The sequence below is a fragment of the Fundulus heteroclitus genome, unplaced genomic scaffold, assembly GCF_011125445.2.
Source record: "Fundulus heteroclitus isolate FHET01 unplaced genomic scaffold, MU-UCD_Fhet_4.1 scaffold_979, whole genome shotgun sequence".
Taxonomy (NCBI): Eukaryota; Metazoa; Chordata; class Actinopteri; order Cyprinodontiformes; family Fundulidae; genus Fundulus; species Fundulus heteroclitus.
Genome location: NW_023397449.1, coordinates 12,051 through 28,271, shown reverse-complemented (window position 1 = coordinate 28,271; position 16,221 = coordinate 12,051). Strand labels below are relative to the sequence as shown.

Sequence of the window (16,221 nt, the reverse complement as noted above, 5' to 3'; positions counted from 1 at the left end):
TACAAACTGGAAAAGCCTATCTCTCAAAGACCTTCCATCTGTTATTGGTTTTGGACCGGTTATTAGGTTTGACGGCACAGCAAGGATCTCTTGGCCCCTTGGGCAGATAGGGACACCAAATTACCAGGGCTTGCTCTAATCACACCCTAGAAATCTGCGGGTTTGATATCTCTAAGTTAAGTAGAATTTTACTGGTTGTCGCTTTGGGCCTGGTGGTGTGGCCCCATGAAGCATACTCCTTGAGCTAGGGGTGGGATCTTGGTTTTCAGGCTTCATACCAGAGGGTGATTTTCACAAATGTCATTCGGGGGGTGAAAATGAGTGGATTTGTGAGTTTGGTGTCGCTGGAGCGTTTCGTCTTGGCATGACAGGGCAGGGAAGGGGTGGAAAAATGACCAAAAAATGAAAAACTTTGGACCACCTCAAACTCTGAGACGTGTGGTTTAATCTGGCCCAAATTCTGCTATGCAGCTTCTGTGGTAAGGTGTGCTACAAACCTGGAAGAGCCTATCTATCAAAGACCTTCCATGTTAGTTGTTTTTGGACAGGTTATTAGGTTTGACGGCACAGCACGGCTTTCTCTCGGCCCCTGGGCAGATAGGGACCCCAAATTACCAGGGCCTGCTCTACTCACACCCTAGAAACCGTCGCGGTTTGATATCTCCAAGTTAAGTAGAATCTTTACTGGTGTCTCTTTGGGCCTGGTGGGCTCCATGAGCCTAAATCCTTGGAGCTAGGGTTGGGATCTTTGGTCAGGCTCTCCCAGAGGGCTGATTTTCATCACAATGTCATTCGGGGCGGTGACAGATGAGTGGATTCTGTGGATTTGGTTGTCGCTGGAGCTGTCGTCTTGGCATGACAGGGGGCAGGCAAAGCAGGGTGGCAAAAAAAAGGAACATGAGCAAAAATGAAACTTTGACACTCATAACTCCTGAGACGTTTGGTTAATCTGGCCCAAATTTGCTAGCAGCTTCCTGTGAGTAAGGTGCTACAACCCTGGAAGAGCCTATCCTCCTCAAAGAAACTTCTCATCTGTTACTTGTTTTTTGGACACGGTTATTAGGATTTGACGGCACAGCACGGCTTTCTCCTTTGCCCCTGGGGCAGATAGGGACCCCATATTACCAGGGACTGCATCTACCTCACACCCTTAGAGGAACTCGTGCGGTTTGGTATCTCTAAGTTTAAGTAGAATCTTTACTGGTGTGCTCTGTGGGCCTGGTGGGGTTCCTCATGATGCCTCTATCCTTGAGCTAGGGTTGGGATCTTTGGTCAGGCTCATCCCAGAGGGCTGATTTTCACAATGTCATTCGGGGGGGTGACAATGAGTGGGATGTCCTGTGAAGTTTGGTGTCCGCTGGAGCGGTTTCGTCCGTGGCATGGACAGGGCAGGAAGGGGTGGAAAATGACCAAAAATGAAAATTTTGACATCCTCATAACTCTGAGACGTTTGTGGTTAATCTGGCCCAAATTTTGCTATGCAGCTTCCTGTGGGTAAGGTGCTACAAACCTGGAAGAGGCCTATCTCTCAAAGACCTTCCATCTGTTAGTTGTTTTTGGACAGGTTATTAGGTTTGAACGGCACAGCACGCTTTTCTCTGCGGCCCCTGGGGCAGATAGGGACCCCAAATTACCAGGGCCTGCTCTACTTGCACCCTAGAAACCGTGCGGGTTTGGTATCTCTAAGTTAAGTAGAATCTTTACTGGTGTCTCTTTGGGCCTGGTGGGGCTCCATGAAGCCTATATCCTGAGCTAGGTTGGATCTTTGGTCAGGCTCATCCCCAGAGGGGCTGATTTTCACAATGTCATTCGGGGGGTGACAATGAGTGGATTCTGTGAGTTTGGTGTCGCTGGAGCGTTTCGTCCTTGGCATGACCAGGGGCAGGAAGGGGTGGAAAAAATGACCAAAAATGAAACTTTGACACCTCATAACTCTGAGACGTTTGGTTTAATCTGGCCCAATTTGCTATGCAGCTTCCTGTGGTAAGGTGCTACAAACCTGGAAGAGCCTATCTCTCAAAGACCTTCCATCTGTTAGTTGTTTTTGGACCGGTTATAGGTTGACGGCACAGCACGGCTTTCTCTTGGCCCCTGGGGCAGATAGGGACCCCAAAGTAACAGGGCCTGCTCTACTCGCACCCTAGAAAAAACGTGCGGTTTGTATATCTCCAAGTTAAGTAGAATCTTTACTGGTGTCTCTTTGGGCCTGGTGGGGCTCCATGAAGCCTAATATCCTTGAGCTAGGTTGGGATCTTTGGTCAGGCTCATCCCAGAGGGCTGATTTTCACAAATGTCATTCGGGGGGTGACAATGAGTGGATTCTGTGAGTTTGGTGTCGCTGGAGCGTTTCGTCTTGGCATGACAGGGGCAGGAAGGGGCGGAAAAATGACCAAAAATGAAATTTTGACACCTCACAGCTCGGAGACGTCTGGTTTAATCTGGCCCAAATTTGCTATGGCAGCTTCCTGTGGTAAGGTGCTACAAACCTGGAAGAGCCGATCTCTCAAAGAAACCTTCCATCTGTTAGTTGTTTTTGGACCGGTTTATTAGGTTTGACGGCACAGCACGGCTTTCTCTTGGCCCCTGGGGCAGATAGGGACCCCAAATTTACCAGGGGCCTGCTCTACTCGCACCCTAGAAACCGTGCGGTTTGATATCTCTAAGTAAGTAGAATCTTTACTGGTGTCTCTTTGGGCCTGGTGGGGCTCCATGAAGGCCTATAAATCCTTGAGCTAGGGTGGGATCTTTGGTCAGGCTCGTCCCAGAGGGCTGATTTTCACAAATGTCATTCGGGGGGGTGACAATGAGGTGGATTCTGTGAGTTTGGTGTCGCTGGAGTGTTTCGTCTTGGCATGACTGGGGCAGGAAGGGGTGGAAAAATGAGCAAAAATGAAACTTTGACACCTCATAACTCTGAGACGTTGGTTTAATCTGGCCCAAATTTGCTATGCAGCTTCCTGTTGTAAGGTGCTACAAACCTGGAAGAGCCTATCTCTCAAAGACCTTCCATCTGTTAGTTGTTTTTTGGATCCGGTTTATTAGGTTTGACGGCACAGCACGGCTTTCTCTCGGCCCCTGGGGCAGATAGGGACCCCAATTACCAGGGCCTTGCCTCTAGTCACACCCTAGAAACGTGCGGTTTGATATCTCCAAGTTAAGTAGAATCTTTACTGGTGTCTCTTTGGGCCCTGGTGGGGCTCCATGAAGCCTAAATCCTTGAGCTAGGGTTGGGATCTTTGGTCAGGCTCATCCCAGAGGGCTTGATTTTCACAAATGTCATTCGGGGGTGACAATGAGTGGATTCTGTGAGTTTGGTGTCGCCTGGGAGCGTTTCGTCTGGCATGACATGGGGCAGGAAGGGGTGGAAAATTACCAAAAATGAAACTTTGACACCATCATCAACTCTGAGACGTTTGGTTTAATCTGCCCAAATTTGCTATGCAGCTCCTCCTGTGGTAAGGTGCTACAAACCTGGAAAGCCTATCTCTCAAAGACCTTCCATCTGTTACTTGTTTTTTGGACCGGTTATTAGAGTTGACGGCACAGCACGGCTTTCTCCTGGCCCCTTGGGGCAGATAGGGACCCCATATTACCAGGGCCTTGCTACTACTCACACCCTAGAAACCGTGCGGTTTGGATATCTCTAAGTTAAGTAGAATCTTTACTGGTGTCTCTTTGGGCCTGCGTGGGCTCCATGAAGCTATATCCTTGAGCTAGGGTTAGGATCATTGGTCAGGCTCATCCCAGAGGCTGATTTTCACAAATGTCATTTCGGGGGGGTGACAATGAGTGGATTCTGTGAGTTTGGTTGTCGCTGGAGCGTTTCGTCTTGGCATGACATGGGGCAGGAAGGGGTGGAAAAATGACCAAAAATGAAACTTTGACACCTCAATACTCTGAGACGTTTGGTTTAATCTGGCCCAAATTTGCTATGGCAGCTTCCTGTGGTAAGGTGCTACAAACCTGGAAGAGCCTATCTCTCAAAGACCTTCCATCTGTTAGTTGTTTTTGGACCGGTTATTAGGTTTGACGGCACAGCACGGCTTTCTCTCGGCCCCTGGGGCAGATAGGGGACCCCAAATTACCAGGGCTTGCTCTACTCACACCCTAGAAATCGTGCGGTTTGGTATCTCTAAGTTAAGTAGAATCTTTACTGTGTCTCTTTGGGCCTGGTGGGGCTCCATGAATGCCTATATCCTTGAGCTAGGGTTGGGATCTTTGGTCAGGCTCATCCCAGAGGGCTGATTTTCACAAATGTCATTCGGGGGGGTGACAATGAGTGGATTCTGTGAGTTTGGTGTCGCTGGAGCGTTTCGTCTTGGCATGACAGGGGCAGGAAGGGGTGGAAAATGACCAAAAATGAACTTTGACACCTCATAACTCTGAGACGTTTGGTTTAATCTGGCCCAAATTTGCTATGCAGCTTCCTGTGGTTAAGGTGCTACAAACCTGGAAGAGCCTATCTCTCAAAGACCTTCCATCTGTTAGTTGTTTTTGGACCGGTTATTAGGTTTGACGGCACAGCACGGCTTTCTCTTGGCCCCTGGGGCAGATAGGGACCCCAAATTACCAGGGCCTGCTCTACTCGCACCCTAGAAACCGTGCGGTTTGGTATCTCTAAGTTAAGTAGAATCTTTACTGGTGTCTCTTTGGGCCTGGTGGGGCTCCATGAAGCCTATATCCTTGAGCTAGGGTTGGGATCTTTGGTCAGGCTCATCCCAGAGGGCTGATTTTCACAAATGTCATTCGGGGGGTGACAATGAGTGGATTCTGTGAGTTTGGTGTCGCTGGAGCGTTTCGTCTTGGCATGACAGGGGCAGGAAGGGGTGGAAAAATGACCAAAAATGAAACTTTGACACCTCATAACTCTGAGACGTTTGGTTTAATCTGGCCCAAATTTGCTATGCAGCTTCCTGTGGTAAGGTGCTACAAACCTGGAAGAGCCTATCTCTCAAAGACCTTCCATCTGTTAGTTGTTTTTGGACCGGTTATTAGGTTTGACGGCACAGCACGGCTTTCTCTTGGCCCCTTGGGCAGATAGGGACCCCATATTACCAGGGCTTGCTCTACTCACACCCTAGAAATCGTGCGGTTTGGTATCTCTAAGTTAAGTAGAATCTTTACTGGTGTCTCTTTGGGCCTGGTGGGGCTCCATGAAGCCTAAATCCTTGAGCTAGGGTTGGGATCTTTGGTCAGGCTCATCCCAGAGGGCTGATTTTCACAAATGTCATTCGGGGGGTGACAATGAGTGGATTCTGTGAGTTTGGTGTCGCTGGAGCGTTTCGTCTTGGCATGACAGGGGCAGGAAGGGTTGGAAAAATGACCAAAAATGAAACTTTGACACCTCATAACTCTGAGACGTTTGGTTTAATCTGGCCCAAATTTGCTATGCAGCTTCCTGTGGTAAGGTGCTACAAACCTGGAAAAGCCTATCTCTCAAAGACCTTCCATCTGTTACTTGTTTTTGGACCGGTTATTAGAGTTGACGGCACAGCACGGCTTTCTCTTGGCCCCTTGGGCAGATAGGGACCCCATATTACCAGGGCTTGCTCTACTCACACCCTAGAAATCGTGCGGTTTGGTATCTCTAAGTTAAGTAGAATCTTTACTGGTGTCTCTTTTGGCCTGGTGGGGCTCCATGAAGCCTAAATCCTTGAGCTAGGGTTGGGATCTTTGGTCAGGCTCATCCCAGAGGGCTGATTTTCACAAATGTCATTCGGGGGGTGACAATGAGTGGATTCTGTGAGTTTGGTGTCGCTGGAGCGTTTCGTCTTGGCATGACAGGGGCAGGAAGGGGTGGAAAAATGACCAAAAATGAAACTTTGACACCTCATAACTCTGAGACGTTTGGTTTAATCTGGCCCAAATTTGCTATGCAGCTTCCTGTGGTAAGGTGCTACAAACCTGGAAGAGCCTATCTCTCAAAGACCTTCCATCTGTTAGTTGTTTTTGGACCGGTTATTAGGTTTGACGGCACAGCACGGCTTTCTCTCGGCCCCTGGGGCAGATAGGGACCCCAAATTACCAGGGCCTGCTCTACTCGCACCCTAGAAACCGTGCGGTTTGATATCTCCAAGTTAAGTAGAATCTTTACTGGTGTCTCTTTGGGCCTGGTGGGGCTCCATGAAGCCTAAATCCTTGAGCTAGGGTTGGGATCTTTGGTCAGGCTCGTCCCAGAGGGCTGATTTTCACAAATGTCATTCGGGGGGTGACAATGAGTGGATTCTGTGAGTTTGGTGTCGCTGGAGTGTTTCGTCTTGGCATGACTGGGGCAGGAAGGGGTGGAAAAATGAGCAAAAATGAAACTTTGACACCTCATAACTCTGAGACGTTTGGTTTAATCTGGCCCAAATTTGCTATGCAGCTTCCTGTGGTAAGGTGCTACAAACCTGGAAAAGCCTATCTCTCAAAGACCTTCCATCTGTTACTTGTTTTTGGACCGGTTATTAGAGTTGACGGCACAGCACGGCTTTCTCTTGGCCCCTTGGGCAGATAGGGACCCCATATTACCAGGGCTTGCTCTACTCACACCCTAGAAATCGTGCGGTTTGGTATCTCTAAGTTAAGTAGAATCTTTACTGGTGTCTCTTTGGGCCTGGTGGGGCTCCATGAAGCCTATATCCTTGAGCTAGGGTTAGGATCTTTGGTCAGGCTCATCCCAGAGGGCTGATTTTCACAAATGTCATTCGGGGGGTGACAATGAGTGGATTCTGTGAGTTTGGTGTCGCTGGAGCGTTTCGTCTTGGCATGACAGGGGCAGGAAGGGGTGGAAAAATGAGCAAAAATGAAACTTTGACACCTCATAACTCTGAGACATTTGGTTTAATCTGGCCCAAATTTGCTATGCAGCTTCCTGTGGTAAGGTGCTACAAACCTGGAAGAGCCTATCTCTCAAAGACCTTCCATCTGTTAGTTGTTTTTGGACCGGTTATTAGGTTTGACGGCACAGCACGGCTTTCTCTTGGCCCCTTGGGCAGATAGGGACCCCATATTACCAGGGCTTGCTCTACTCACACCCTAGAAATCGTGCGGTTTGGTATCTCTAAGTTAAGTAGAATCTTTACTGGTGTCTCTTTGGGCCTGGTGGGGCTCCATGAAGCCTATATCCTTGAGCTAGGGTTGGGATCTTTGGTCAGGCTCATCCCAGAGGGCTGATTTTCACAAATGTCATTCGGGGGGTGACAATGAGTGGATTCTGTGAGTTTGGTGTCGCTGGAGCGTTTCGTCTTGGCATGACAGGGGCAGGAAGGGGTGGAAAAATGACCAAAAATGAAACTTTGACACCTCATAACTCTGAGACGTTTGGTTTAATCTGGCCCAAATTTGCTATGCAGCTTCCTGTGGTAAGGTGCTACAAACCTGGAAGAGCCTATCTCTCAAAGACCTTCCATCTGTTACTTGTTTTTGGACCGGTTATTAGAGTTGACGGCACAGCACGGCTTTCTCTTGGCCCCTTGGGCAGATAGGGACCCCATATTACCAGGGCTTGCTCTACTCACACCCTAGAAATCGTGCGGTTTGGTATCTCTAAGTTAAGTAGAATCTTTACTGGTGTCTCTTTGGGCCTGGTGGGGCTCCATGAAGCCTAAATCCTTGAGCTAGGGTTGGGATCTTTGGTCAGGCTCATCCCAGAGGGCTGATTTTCACAAATGTCATTCGGGGGGTGACAATGAGTGGATTCTGTGAGTTTGGTGTCGCTGGAGCGTTTCGTCTTGGCATGACAGGGGCAGGAAGGGGTGGAAAAATGACCAAAAATGAAACTTTGACACCTCATAACTCTGAGACGTTTGGTTTAATCTGGCCCAAATTTGCTATGCAGCTTCCTGTGGTAAGGTGCTACAAACCTGGAAGAGCCTATCTCTCAAAGACCTTCCATCTGTTAGTTGTTTTTGGACCGGTTATTAGGTTTGACGGCACAGCACGGCTTTCTCTCGGCCCCTGGGGCAGATAGGGACCCCAAATTACCAGGGCCTGCTCTACTCGCACCCTAGAAACCGTGCGGTTTGATATCTCCAAGTTAAGTAGAATCTTTACTGGTGTCTCTTTGGGCCTGGTGGGGCTCCATGAAGCCTAAATCCTTGAGCTAGGGTTGGGATCTTTGGTCAGGCTCGTCCCAGAGGGCTGATTTTCACAAATGTCATTCGGGGGGTGACAATGAGTGGATTCTGTGAGTTTGGTGTCGCTGGAGTGTTTCGTCTTGGCATGACTGGGGCAGGAAGGGGTGGAAAAATGAGCAAAAATGAAACTTTGACACCTCATAACTCTGAGACGTTTGGTTTAATCTGGCCCAAATTTGCTATGCAGCTTCCTGTGGTAAGGTGCTACAAACCTGGAAAAGCCTATCTCTCAAAGACCTTCCATCTGTTACTTGTTTTTGGACCGGTTATTAGAGTTGACGGCACAGCACGGCTTTCTCTTGGCCCCTTGGGCAGATAGGGACCCCATATTACCAGGGCTTGCTCTACTCACACCCTAGAAATCGTGCGGTTTGGTATCTCTAAGTTAAGTAGAATCTTTACTGGTGTCTCTTTGGGCCTGGTGGGGCTCCATGAAGCCTATATCCTTGAGCTAGGGTTGGGATCTTTGGTCAGGCTCATCCCAGAGGGCTGATTTTCACAAATGTCATTCGGGGGGTGACAATGAGTGGATTCTGTGAGTTTGGTGTCGCTGGAGCGTTTCGTCTTGGCATGACAGGGGCAGGAAGGGGTGGAAAAATGAGCAAAAATGAAACTTTGACACCTCATAACTCTGAGACATTTGGTTTAATCTGGCCCAAATTTGCTATGCAGCTTCCTGTGGTAAGGTGCTACAAACCTGGAAGAGCCTATCTCTCAAAGACCTTCCATCTGTTAGTTGTTTTTGGACCGGTTATTAGGTTTGACGGCACAGCACGGCTTTCTCTCGGCCCCTGGGGCAGATAGGGACCCCAAATTACCAGGGCTTGCTCTACTCACACCCTAGAAATCGTGCGGTTTGGTATCTCTAAGTTAAGTAGAATCTTTACTGGTGTCTCTTTGGGCCTGGTGGGGCTCCATGATGCCTATATCCTTGAGCTAGGGTTGGGATCTTTGGTCAGGCTCATCCCAGAGGGCTGATTTTCACAAATGTCATTCGGGGGGTGACAATGAGTGGATTCTGTGAGTTTGGTGTCGCTGGAGCGTTTCGTCTTGGCATGACAGGGGCAGGAAGGGGTGGAAAAATGACCAAAAATGAAACTTTGACACCTCATAACTCTGAGACGTTTGGTTTAATCTGGCCCAAATTTGCTATGCAGCTTCCTGTGGTAAGGTGCTACAAACCTGGAAGAGCCTATCTCTCAAAGACCTTCCATCTGTTAGTTGTTTTTGGACCGGTTATTAGGTTTGACGGCACAGCACGGCTTTCTCTTGGCCCCTTGGGCAGATAGGGACCCCATATTACCAGGGCTTGCTCTATTCACACCCTAGAAATCGTGTGGTTTGGTATCTCTAAGTTAAGTAGAATCTTTACTGGTGTCTCTTTGGGCCTGGTGGGGCTCCATGAAGCCTAAATCCTTGAGCTAGGGTTGGGATCTTTGGTCAGGCTCATCCCAGAGGGCTGATTTTCACAAATGTCATTCGGGGGGTGACAATGAGTGGATTCTGTGAGTTTGGTGTCGCTGGAGCGTTTCGTCTTGGCATGACAGGGGCAGGAAGGGGTGGAAAAATGACCAAAAATGAAACTTTGACACCTCATAACTCTGAGACGTTTGGTTTAATCTGGCCCAAATTTGCTATGCAGCTTCCTGTGGTAAGGTGCTACAAACCTGGAAGAGCCTATCTCTCAAAGACCTTCCATCTGTTAGTTGTTTTTGGACCGGTTATTAGGTTTGACGGCACAGCACGGCTTTCTCTCGGCCCCTGGGGCAGATAGGGACCCCAAATTACCAGGGCCTGCTCTACTCGCACCCTAGAAACCGTGCGGTTTGATATCTCCAAGTTAAGTAGAATCTTTACTGGTGTCTCTTTGGGCCTGGTGGGGCTCCATGAAGCCTAAATCCTTGAGCTAGGGTTGGGATCTTTGGTCAGGCTCGTCCCAGAGGGCTGATTTTCACAAATGTCATTCGGGGGGTGACAATGAGTGGATTCTGTGAGTTTGGTGTCGCTGGAGTGTTTCGTCTTGGCATGACTGGGGCAGGAAGGGGTGGAAAAATGAGCAAAAATGAAACTTTGACACCTCATAACTCTGAGACGTTTGGTTTAATCTGGCCCAAATTTGCTATGCAGCTTCCTGTGGTAAGGTGCTACAAACCTGGAAGAGCCTATCTCTCAAAGACCTTCCATCTGTTAGTTGTTTTTGGACCGGTTATTAGGTTTGACGGCACAGCACGGCTTTCTCTCGGCCCCCTGGGGCAGATAGGGACCCCAAATTACCAGGGCCTGCTCTACTCGCACCCTAGAAACCGTGCGGTTTGATATCTCCAAGTTAAGTAGAATCTTTACTGGTGTCTCTTTGGGCCTGGTGGGGCTCCATGAAGCCTAAATCCTTGAGCTAGGGTTGGGATCTTTGGTCAGGCTCGTCCCAGAGGGCTGATTTTCACAAATGTCATTCGGGGGGTGACAATGAGTGGATTCTGTGAGTTTGGTGTCGCTGGAGTGTTTCGTCTTGGCATGACTGGGGCAGGAAGGGGTGGAAAAATGAGCAAAAATGAAACTTTGACACCTCATAACTCTGAGACGTTTGGTTTAATCTGGCCCAAATTTGCTATGCAGCTTCCTGTGGTAAGGTGCTACAAACCTGGAAAAGCCTATCTCTCAAAGACCTTCCATCTGTTACTTGTTTTTGGACCGGTTATTAGAGTTGACGGCACAGCACGGCTTTCTCTTGGCCCCTTGGGCAGATAGGGACCCCATATTACCAGGGCTTGCTCTACTCACACCCTAGAAATCGTGCGGTTTGGTATCTCTAAGTTAAGTAGAATCTTTACTGGTGTCTCTTTGGGCCTGGTGGGGCTCCATGAAGCCTATATCCTTGAGCTAGGGTTAGGCGATTTGGCCCCTTTTACCCAAATATCACATCTTAAATCCGATGGATTGTCAAGCATTGCAGCAAAATATCAGGGAGAGCGGATTTTGACATTTTGGTGTAGGATTAGGCTGGATGTGAAGTCTATGGAGGTTGGCGCTCCATGGTCCATGGGTGTGTGTGTGTGTGCGCTGGTGCCCGGGCTTGGTTGCTGGTAGCAGGGGTGGGTGCAGGGTCTGATGTGGAGACTCAGTGTTTCCCCTGGTTCTCAGGAGGCTTTACTTGGTACACCTGCAGCCACTTGCTGCACTCTTGATTGCATGAGCAGAAGGCAGCTGTGGGTACCTAACATGCCAATCAACGAATGACTGAGGAGCAGTACTTAACAGCCCAGGACCGGAGCGGACTTCTTTCCCCTCCACTGTTCACACGGTAAGTTGTGAAGCTCTTATGCATCACGCTGGGAAATGGGGCTCTGTTCCTGGCTTTGAGATATTAACACAGCTCGTGTTATCTTATCTTATTTTTCAGATTCTCATATCAACATGGCGCCCCCAAAGCATAGTGTTTGTTGCCCACTCTGCCGTTCTGAATTTACCTATATAGGCAGGCACCTAAGAAATAGTCATGGCATTAAAAATTCAAAAGAGCGAGAAATATTGATCAAGTACAGTAGTGGGAGGGTCAATATTAGAAAAATGCCCTGTCCAGTGGAGGGCTGCAGTTATGCTAGCACAAGGCTGGACAGGCATATTGCTCAAGCTCACCCGGAGATGGAGGGGGAGAGGAAAGCCCAGGTGATAACCGATTTGAAGTACCAGGTAACGGTGCACATGCTGCGAGCGTTGAGCGCCACAAACCCGAGCCCTCCGATGGTCTCACGCTTACACATGGACCCAATAGCAAGAGAGGAAGCAAATCGGTATCATCCAACATCAGAACCCCTTGATGACGAACCATCGCCTTCATCCTGCAACTCGTGCAAACAGCTTGAGGCAAAGAACCTGCAGCTTATATCCGACTTGGGGCAACTAAGAAAGAAATTGCTGTACCAGCACAGATGGGCTGAAAGGGCAAAAAAAACAATCAAACGACTGGAAGAGGTATGTAAAATGTTTATTACCTAGCAGCACCTTTACCCAGGACCAGAGCACATGTGCTGGGCAGGATAGCTCCATAGCTTAGGCCTGGTTGTACCGGCAGAACCAGCGGGTAGATGCGGATGACTTTTACCCAGGATCAGAGCACATGTGCTGGGCAGGATAGCTCCATAGCTTAGGCCTGGTTGTACCGGCAGAACCAGAAAACTTAGCACTAAACCTTTATTTAACAGGACCGCCAAAAGGCATCCACAGCCCCGGTTCCAAGTGTGGACGTTGATGCTCTGGTGAGGAGTGAATCTTTCTCTCCTGATGAAGAACAGCAGCACATCAACAGACCTAAGTCAAAGGGGGAAAGCCGGAGCACCCTCTGTTTGGCGAAAGCGTACCCCAAATTCCCACCAAGCATTTGTAAGTAATGTCACTGATTGCTGTATTTATAAAAAAAATAAAATAAAAATTCTAAGTGTTGAGAACCAGGCGCACACAAGGGGGCGCTGTCAGAGAGTAATCCGAGGACAGTGCCTCGGGTCGGGGCTACAGCAGCGGGATCTCCCCCCTGTCCTTCTGGAAGTCTGTGCGAGCTTTTAAAAAATATTTCTAAGTGTTTATGGATCCAGAGACGCAGAAGGGGGATTTTTAACGTTTGTATCCGAATATAGGGCCCTCTGTCTGGGTTTTAATGAACGAAATTCCCCGGTGTTTTTTCTGGAAGTCTGTGCGAGCTTTTAAAAAATATTTCTAAGTGTTTATGGATCCAGAGACGCAGAAGGGGGATTTTTAACGTTTGTATCCGAATATAGGGCCCTCTGTCTGGGTTTTAATGAACGAAATTCCCCGGTGTTTTTTCTGGAAGTCTGTGCGAGCTTTTAAAAAATATTTCTAAGTGTTTATGGATCCAGAGACGCAGAAGGGGGATTTTTAACGTTTGTATCCGAATATAGGGCCCTCTGTCTGGGTTTTAATGAACGAAATTCCCCGGTGTTTTTTCTGGAAGTCTGTGCGAGCTTTTAAAAAATATTTCTAAGTGTTTATGGATCCAGAGACGCAGAAGGGGGATTTTTAACGTTTGTATCCGAATATAGCGCCCTCTGTCTGGGTTTTAATGAACGAAATTCCCCGGTGTTTTTTCTGGAAGTCTGTGCGAGCTTTTAAAAAATATTTCTAAGTGTCTATGGATCCAGAGACGCAGAAGGGGGATTTTTAACGTTTGTATCCGAATATAGCGCCCTCTGTCTGGGTTTTAATGAACGAAATTCCCCGGTGTTTTTTCTGGAAGTCTGTGCGAGCTTTTAAAAAATATTTCTAAGTGTTTATGGATCCAGAGACGCAGAAGGGGGATTTTTAACGTTTGTATCCGAATATAGGGCCCTCTGTCTGGGTTTTAATGAACGAAATTCCCCGGTGTTTTTTCTGGAAGTCTGTGCGAGCTTTTAAAAAATATTTCTAAGTGTTTATGGATCCAGAGACGCAGAAGGGGGATTTTTAACGTTTGTATCCGAATATAGGGCCCTCTGTCTGGGTTTTAATGAACGAAATTCCCCGGTGTTTTTTCTGGAAGTCTGTGCGAGCTTTTAAAAAATATTTCTAAGTGTTTATGGATCCAGAGACGCAGAAGGGGGATTTTTAACGTTTGTATCCGAATATAGCGCCCTCTGTCTGGGTTTTAATGAACGAAATTCCCCGGTGTTTTTTCTGGAAGTCTGTGCGAGCTTTTAAAAAATATTTCTAAGTGTTTATGGATCCAGAGACGCAGAAGGGGGATTTTTAACGTTTGTATCCGAATATAGCGCCCTCTGTCTGGGTTTTAATGAACGAAATTCCCCGGTGTTCTTTCTGGAAGTCTTTTTTTTTTTTTTTTTTTTTCAGTGGAATACATCGCGGAATATTGGCAGCATCTCAAAGGCTCTCGTGGTCTGAGGAAAAGGATCGAAAATCAAAGATCCAAAGTGGGTAGAATCATGGCTTTCCTTTCGTTTATAACCAAGGGACAGCCAATCCTCCAGAATTGGACTTTCCTTCACAATATGTCCAGGATATACCAGTAAGCATGTCTGTGATGCCTTTTAGTTAAGATAAAATGTCCCCATGTAAAAAAAGATTCAAATTATTTATTTCTGTGCAGGTGGCCAGAGCATCTGCAGAATGGTGGAAAAGCGGAGAACACAGTGAAGACCTACCTGGTAAATTTGTCCCAGTTCCTGGGCTACTTCAGGGACACCCCTCCCTCCTCATCCAGGGTTCCAAAAAGAGAAGTGTTTGCCGTGATTCGTGCTATCTCAGAGTGTATTGCAAGCCTGGGTCCACGTGTTGTCATGCGTCAGATACGTGTAAAGAAAAATAAGTTGAGCAGAACCATCTCCAAGGACCAACTTCGCCTCTGCAAAGTCCTGGCCAGGAGACGCATCCCTGAACTTCTTGGTCAGACTTATTAAATTTGCACTATATTAAATTACTTACCTGAGTTACTGACATCCATGTTCTAACCATTTAATTTTATTTTATTTTTTTCTTCAGATGAACTGTCTGAGGACCCCAACCCGGAGGCGCGAAGGAGATATTTTGGGTACCTCAGTGTTTACCTAGCAAGCCTATATGGACACCGCACCGGTGTTCTAAAGAATATGACGGTCTCCGAGGTTGATGAAGCCCAGAAGGAAGCTACAGTCGGGCAAGCGGGCTTCGTGATCAATGCAAGTCTACTAATATTGGAATGACAAACGCTCTCTGTCTTGTCCCAATATGTCCATTAAAACACACTCTCGTTTGCACCACAGGTGAAGGAACACAAAACCAACCGTGCGTTTGGCCCCGCACAGCTCTACTTAACTGTAGAGGAATTCTCATGGGTGGAGCAGTGGATGATCATCAGACAGAAACTAAACCCACCCACAGACCTTCTTCTCTTCACCGAAAACTTCACAAAAATCGAGAAACTCATCGTGCCGATGCAAGCCGCCTGGCGTGACATGGGTTTTCCTGGGCGTCCCACATTCACAGACTTCCGAACATCAATAGCCACATACGTAAGTAATTATATCACTTTTCCACGTAATAAACCTAAAATAAAAAGCATAATATTGAAGAACCATCTGTATTTTTCAAGGCAAGGAATACTTTGTCACCAAGTGACCGGATCAACATTTCAAAGACCATGTGTCATGACACGCGGACAGCAGACAAATTCTACGCGCTCCACCGCACCGCGTCAGAGCTGGCTCGGATCCGTCAGAATTTCGAGGCAGCCGTCAAGCCACCACGTACGACGGTACATGACACCGCCGAACCTTCCCTCCTCTCCATGTCAGAATCATCAGGTGATGGTGTTGAGGAGGAAGCGGACTGCGCGCCTCCCACCCCGCCTGCCGGTCCTTCGCCCGGTGCTGTGCCGTCCTCACCAACATCCAGTCAGGCCACTGGATCAACAAGCCCTGATCACGCTTCTGAGAGCGACGTTGACTACACTGTTGACAGCGAGTCTGACCAAACTTCTGAGAGCGAGTCTGACCAAACTTCTGAGAGCGAGTCTGACCAAACTTCTGAGAGCGAGTCTGACCAAACTTCTGAGAGCGAGTCTGACCAAACTTCTGAGAGCGAGTCTGACCAAACTTCTGAGAGCGAGTCTGACCAAACTTCTGAGAGCGAGTCTGACCAAACTTCTGAGAGCGTGTCTGACCAAACTTCTGAGAGCGTGTCTGACCAAACTTCTGAATACACTTCGGAGAGCGACCCTTCATATGAACCACGTAGAGGGACCCAACAACCCAGAAGAAAGAGACCATTGTTTACCTACACGTTGAGAAAAAGACAACCAGGGCGCAGCCAAAGTGTACGTGTGCTGAGATCCAGAAAAACAGTAAAAAAAATAATAAAAAAATAAATAAATCAATGGTGATGTGTCTGTATTTCCTTTCTGCTACAGTTTGGGTGAAAACAATTATTTATCTTTAACAAATTGTGTTCTTTAAGACATTTCTCCATTCATTATTCCTGGCAAATAAAATAAAAAAATAAAACTTATAAAGTCCCACCTCCAGCATAGGGGGGGGGGTCTGTGTCACGCAGCTGTGCCCCAGAATAGTGCACCTTGGCTGGGCTAGTGAGGCTGGACAGCTCCCTTCCAGCCCTGGAAGTCCAG

The 16,221-nt window shown here is 47.8% G+C and overlaps 1 protein-coding gene across 4 annotated transcripts; it reads left to right on the top strand.

Moving 5' to 3' along the window:
• The first annotated feature begins 10,988 nt into the window (after window positions 1–10,988).
• LOC118562571 lies at window positions 10,989–15,972 on the top strand. Of its 4 annotated transcripts, XM_036134996.1 has the most exons (8): window positions 10,989–11,415; window positions 11,515–12,086; window positions 12,317–12,494; window positions 13,953–14,127; window positions 14,209–14,504; window positions 14,601–14,776; window positions 14,861–15,109; window positions 15,190–15,972. In XM_036134996.1, exons 2-8 carry the CDS (start codon window positions 11,529–11,531, stop codon window positions 15,961–15,963), a joined length of 2,406 nt encoding a protein of 801 aa, XP_035990889.1. In that variant the 5' UTR covers window positions 10,989–11,415; window positions 11,515–11,528; the 3' UTR covers window positions 15,964–15,972. The 4 variants fall into 4 exon arrangements, with proteins under 4 accessions (XP_035990889.1, XP_035990890.1, XP_035990891.1 ...); XM_036134997.1 differs by having other exon boundaries at window positions 10,989–12,086; XM_036134998.1 differs by lacking the exon at window positions 10,989–11,415 and having other exon boundaries at window positions 11,978–12,494.
• Window positions 15,973–16,221: the final 249 nt, after the last annotated feature.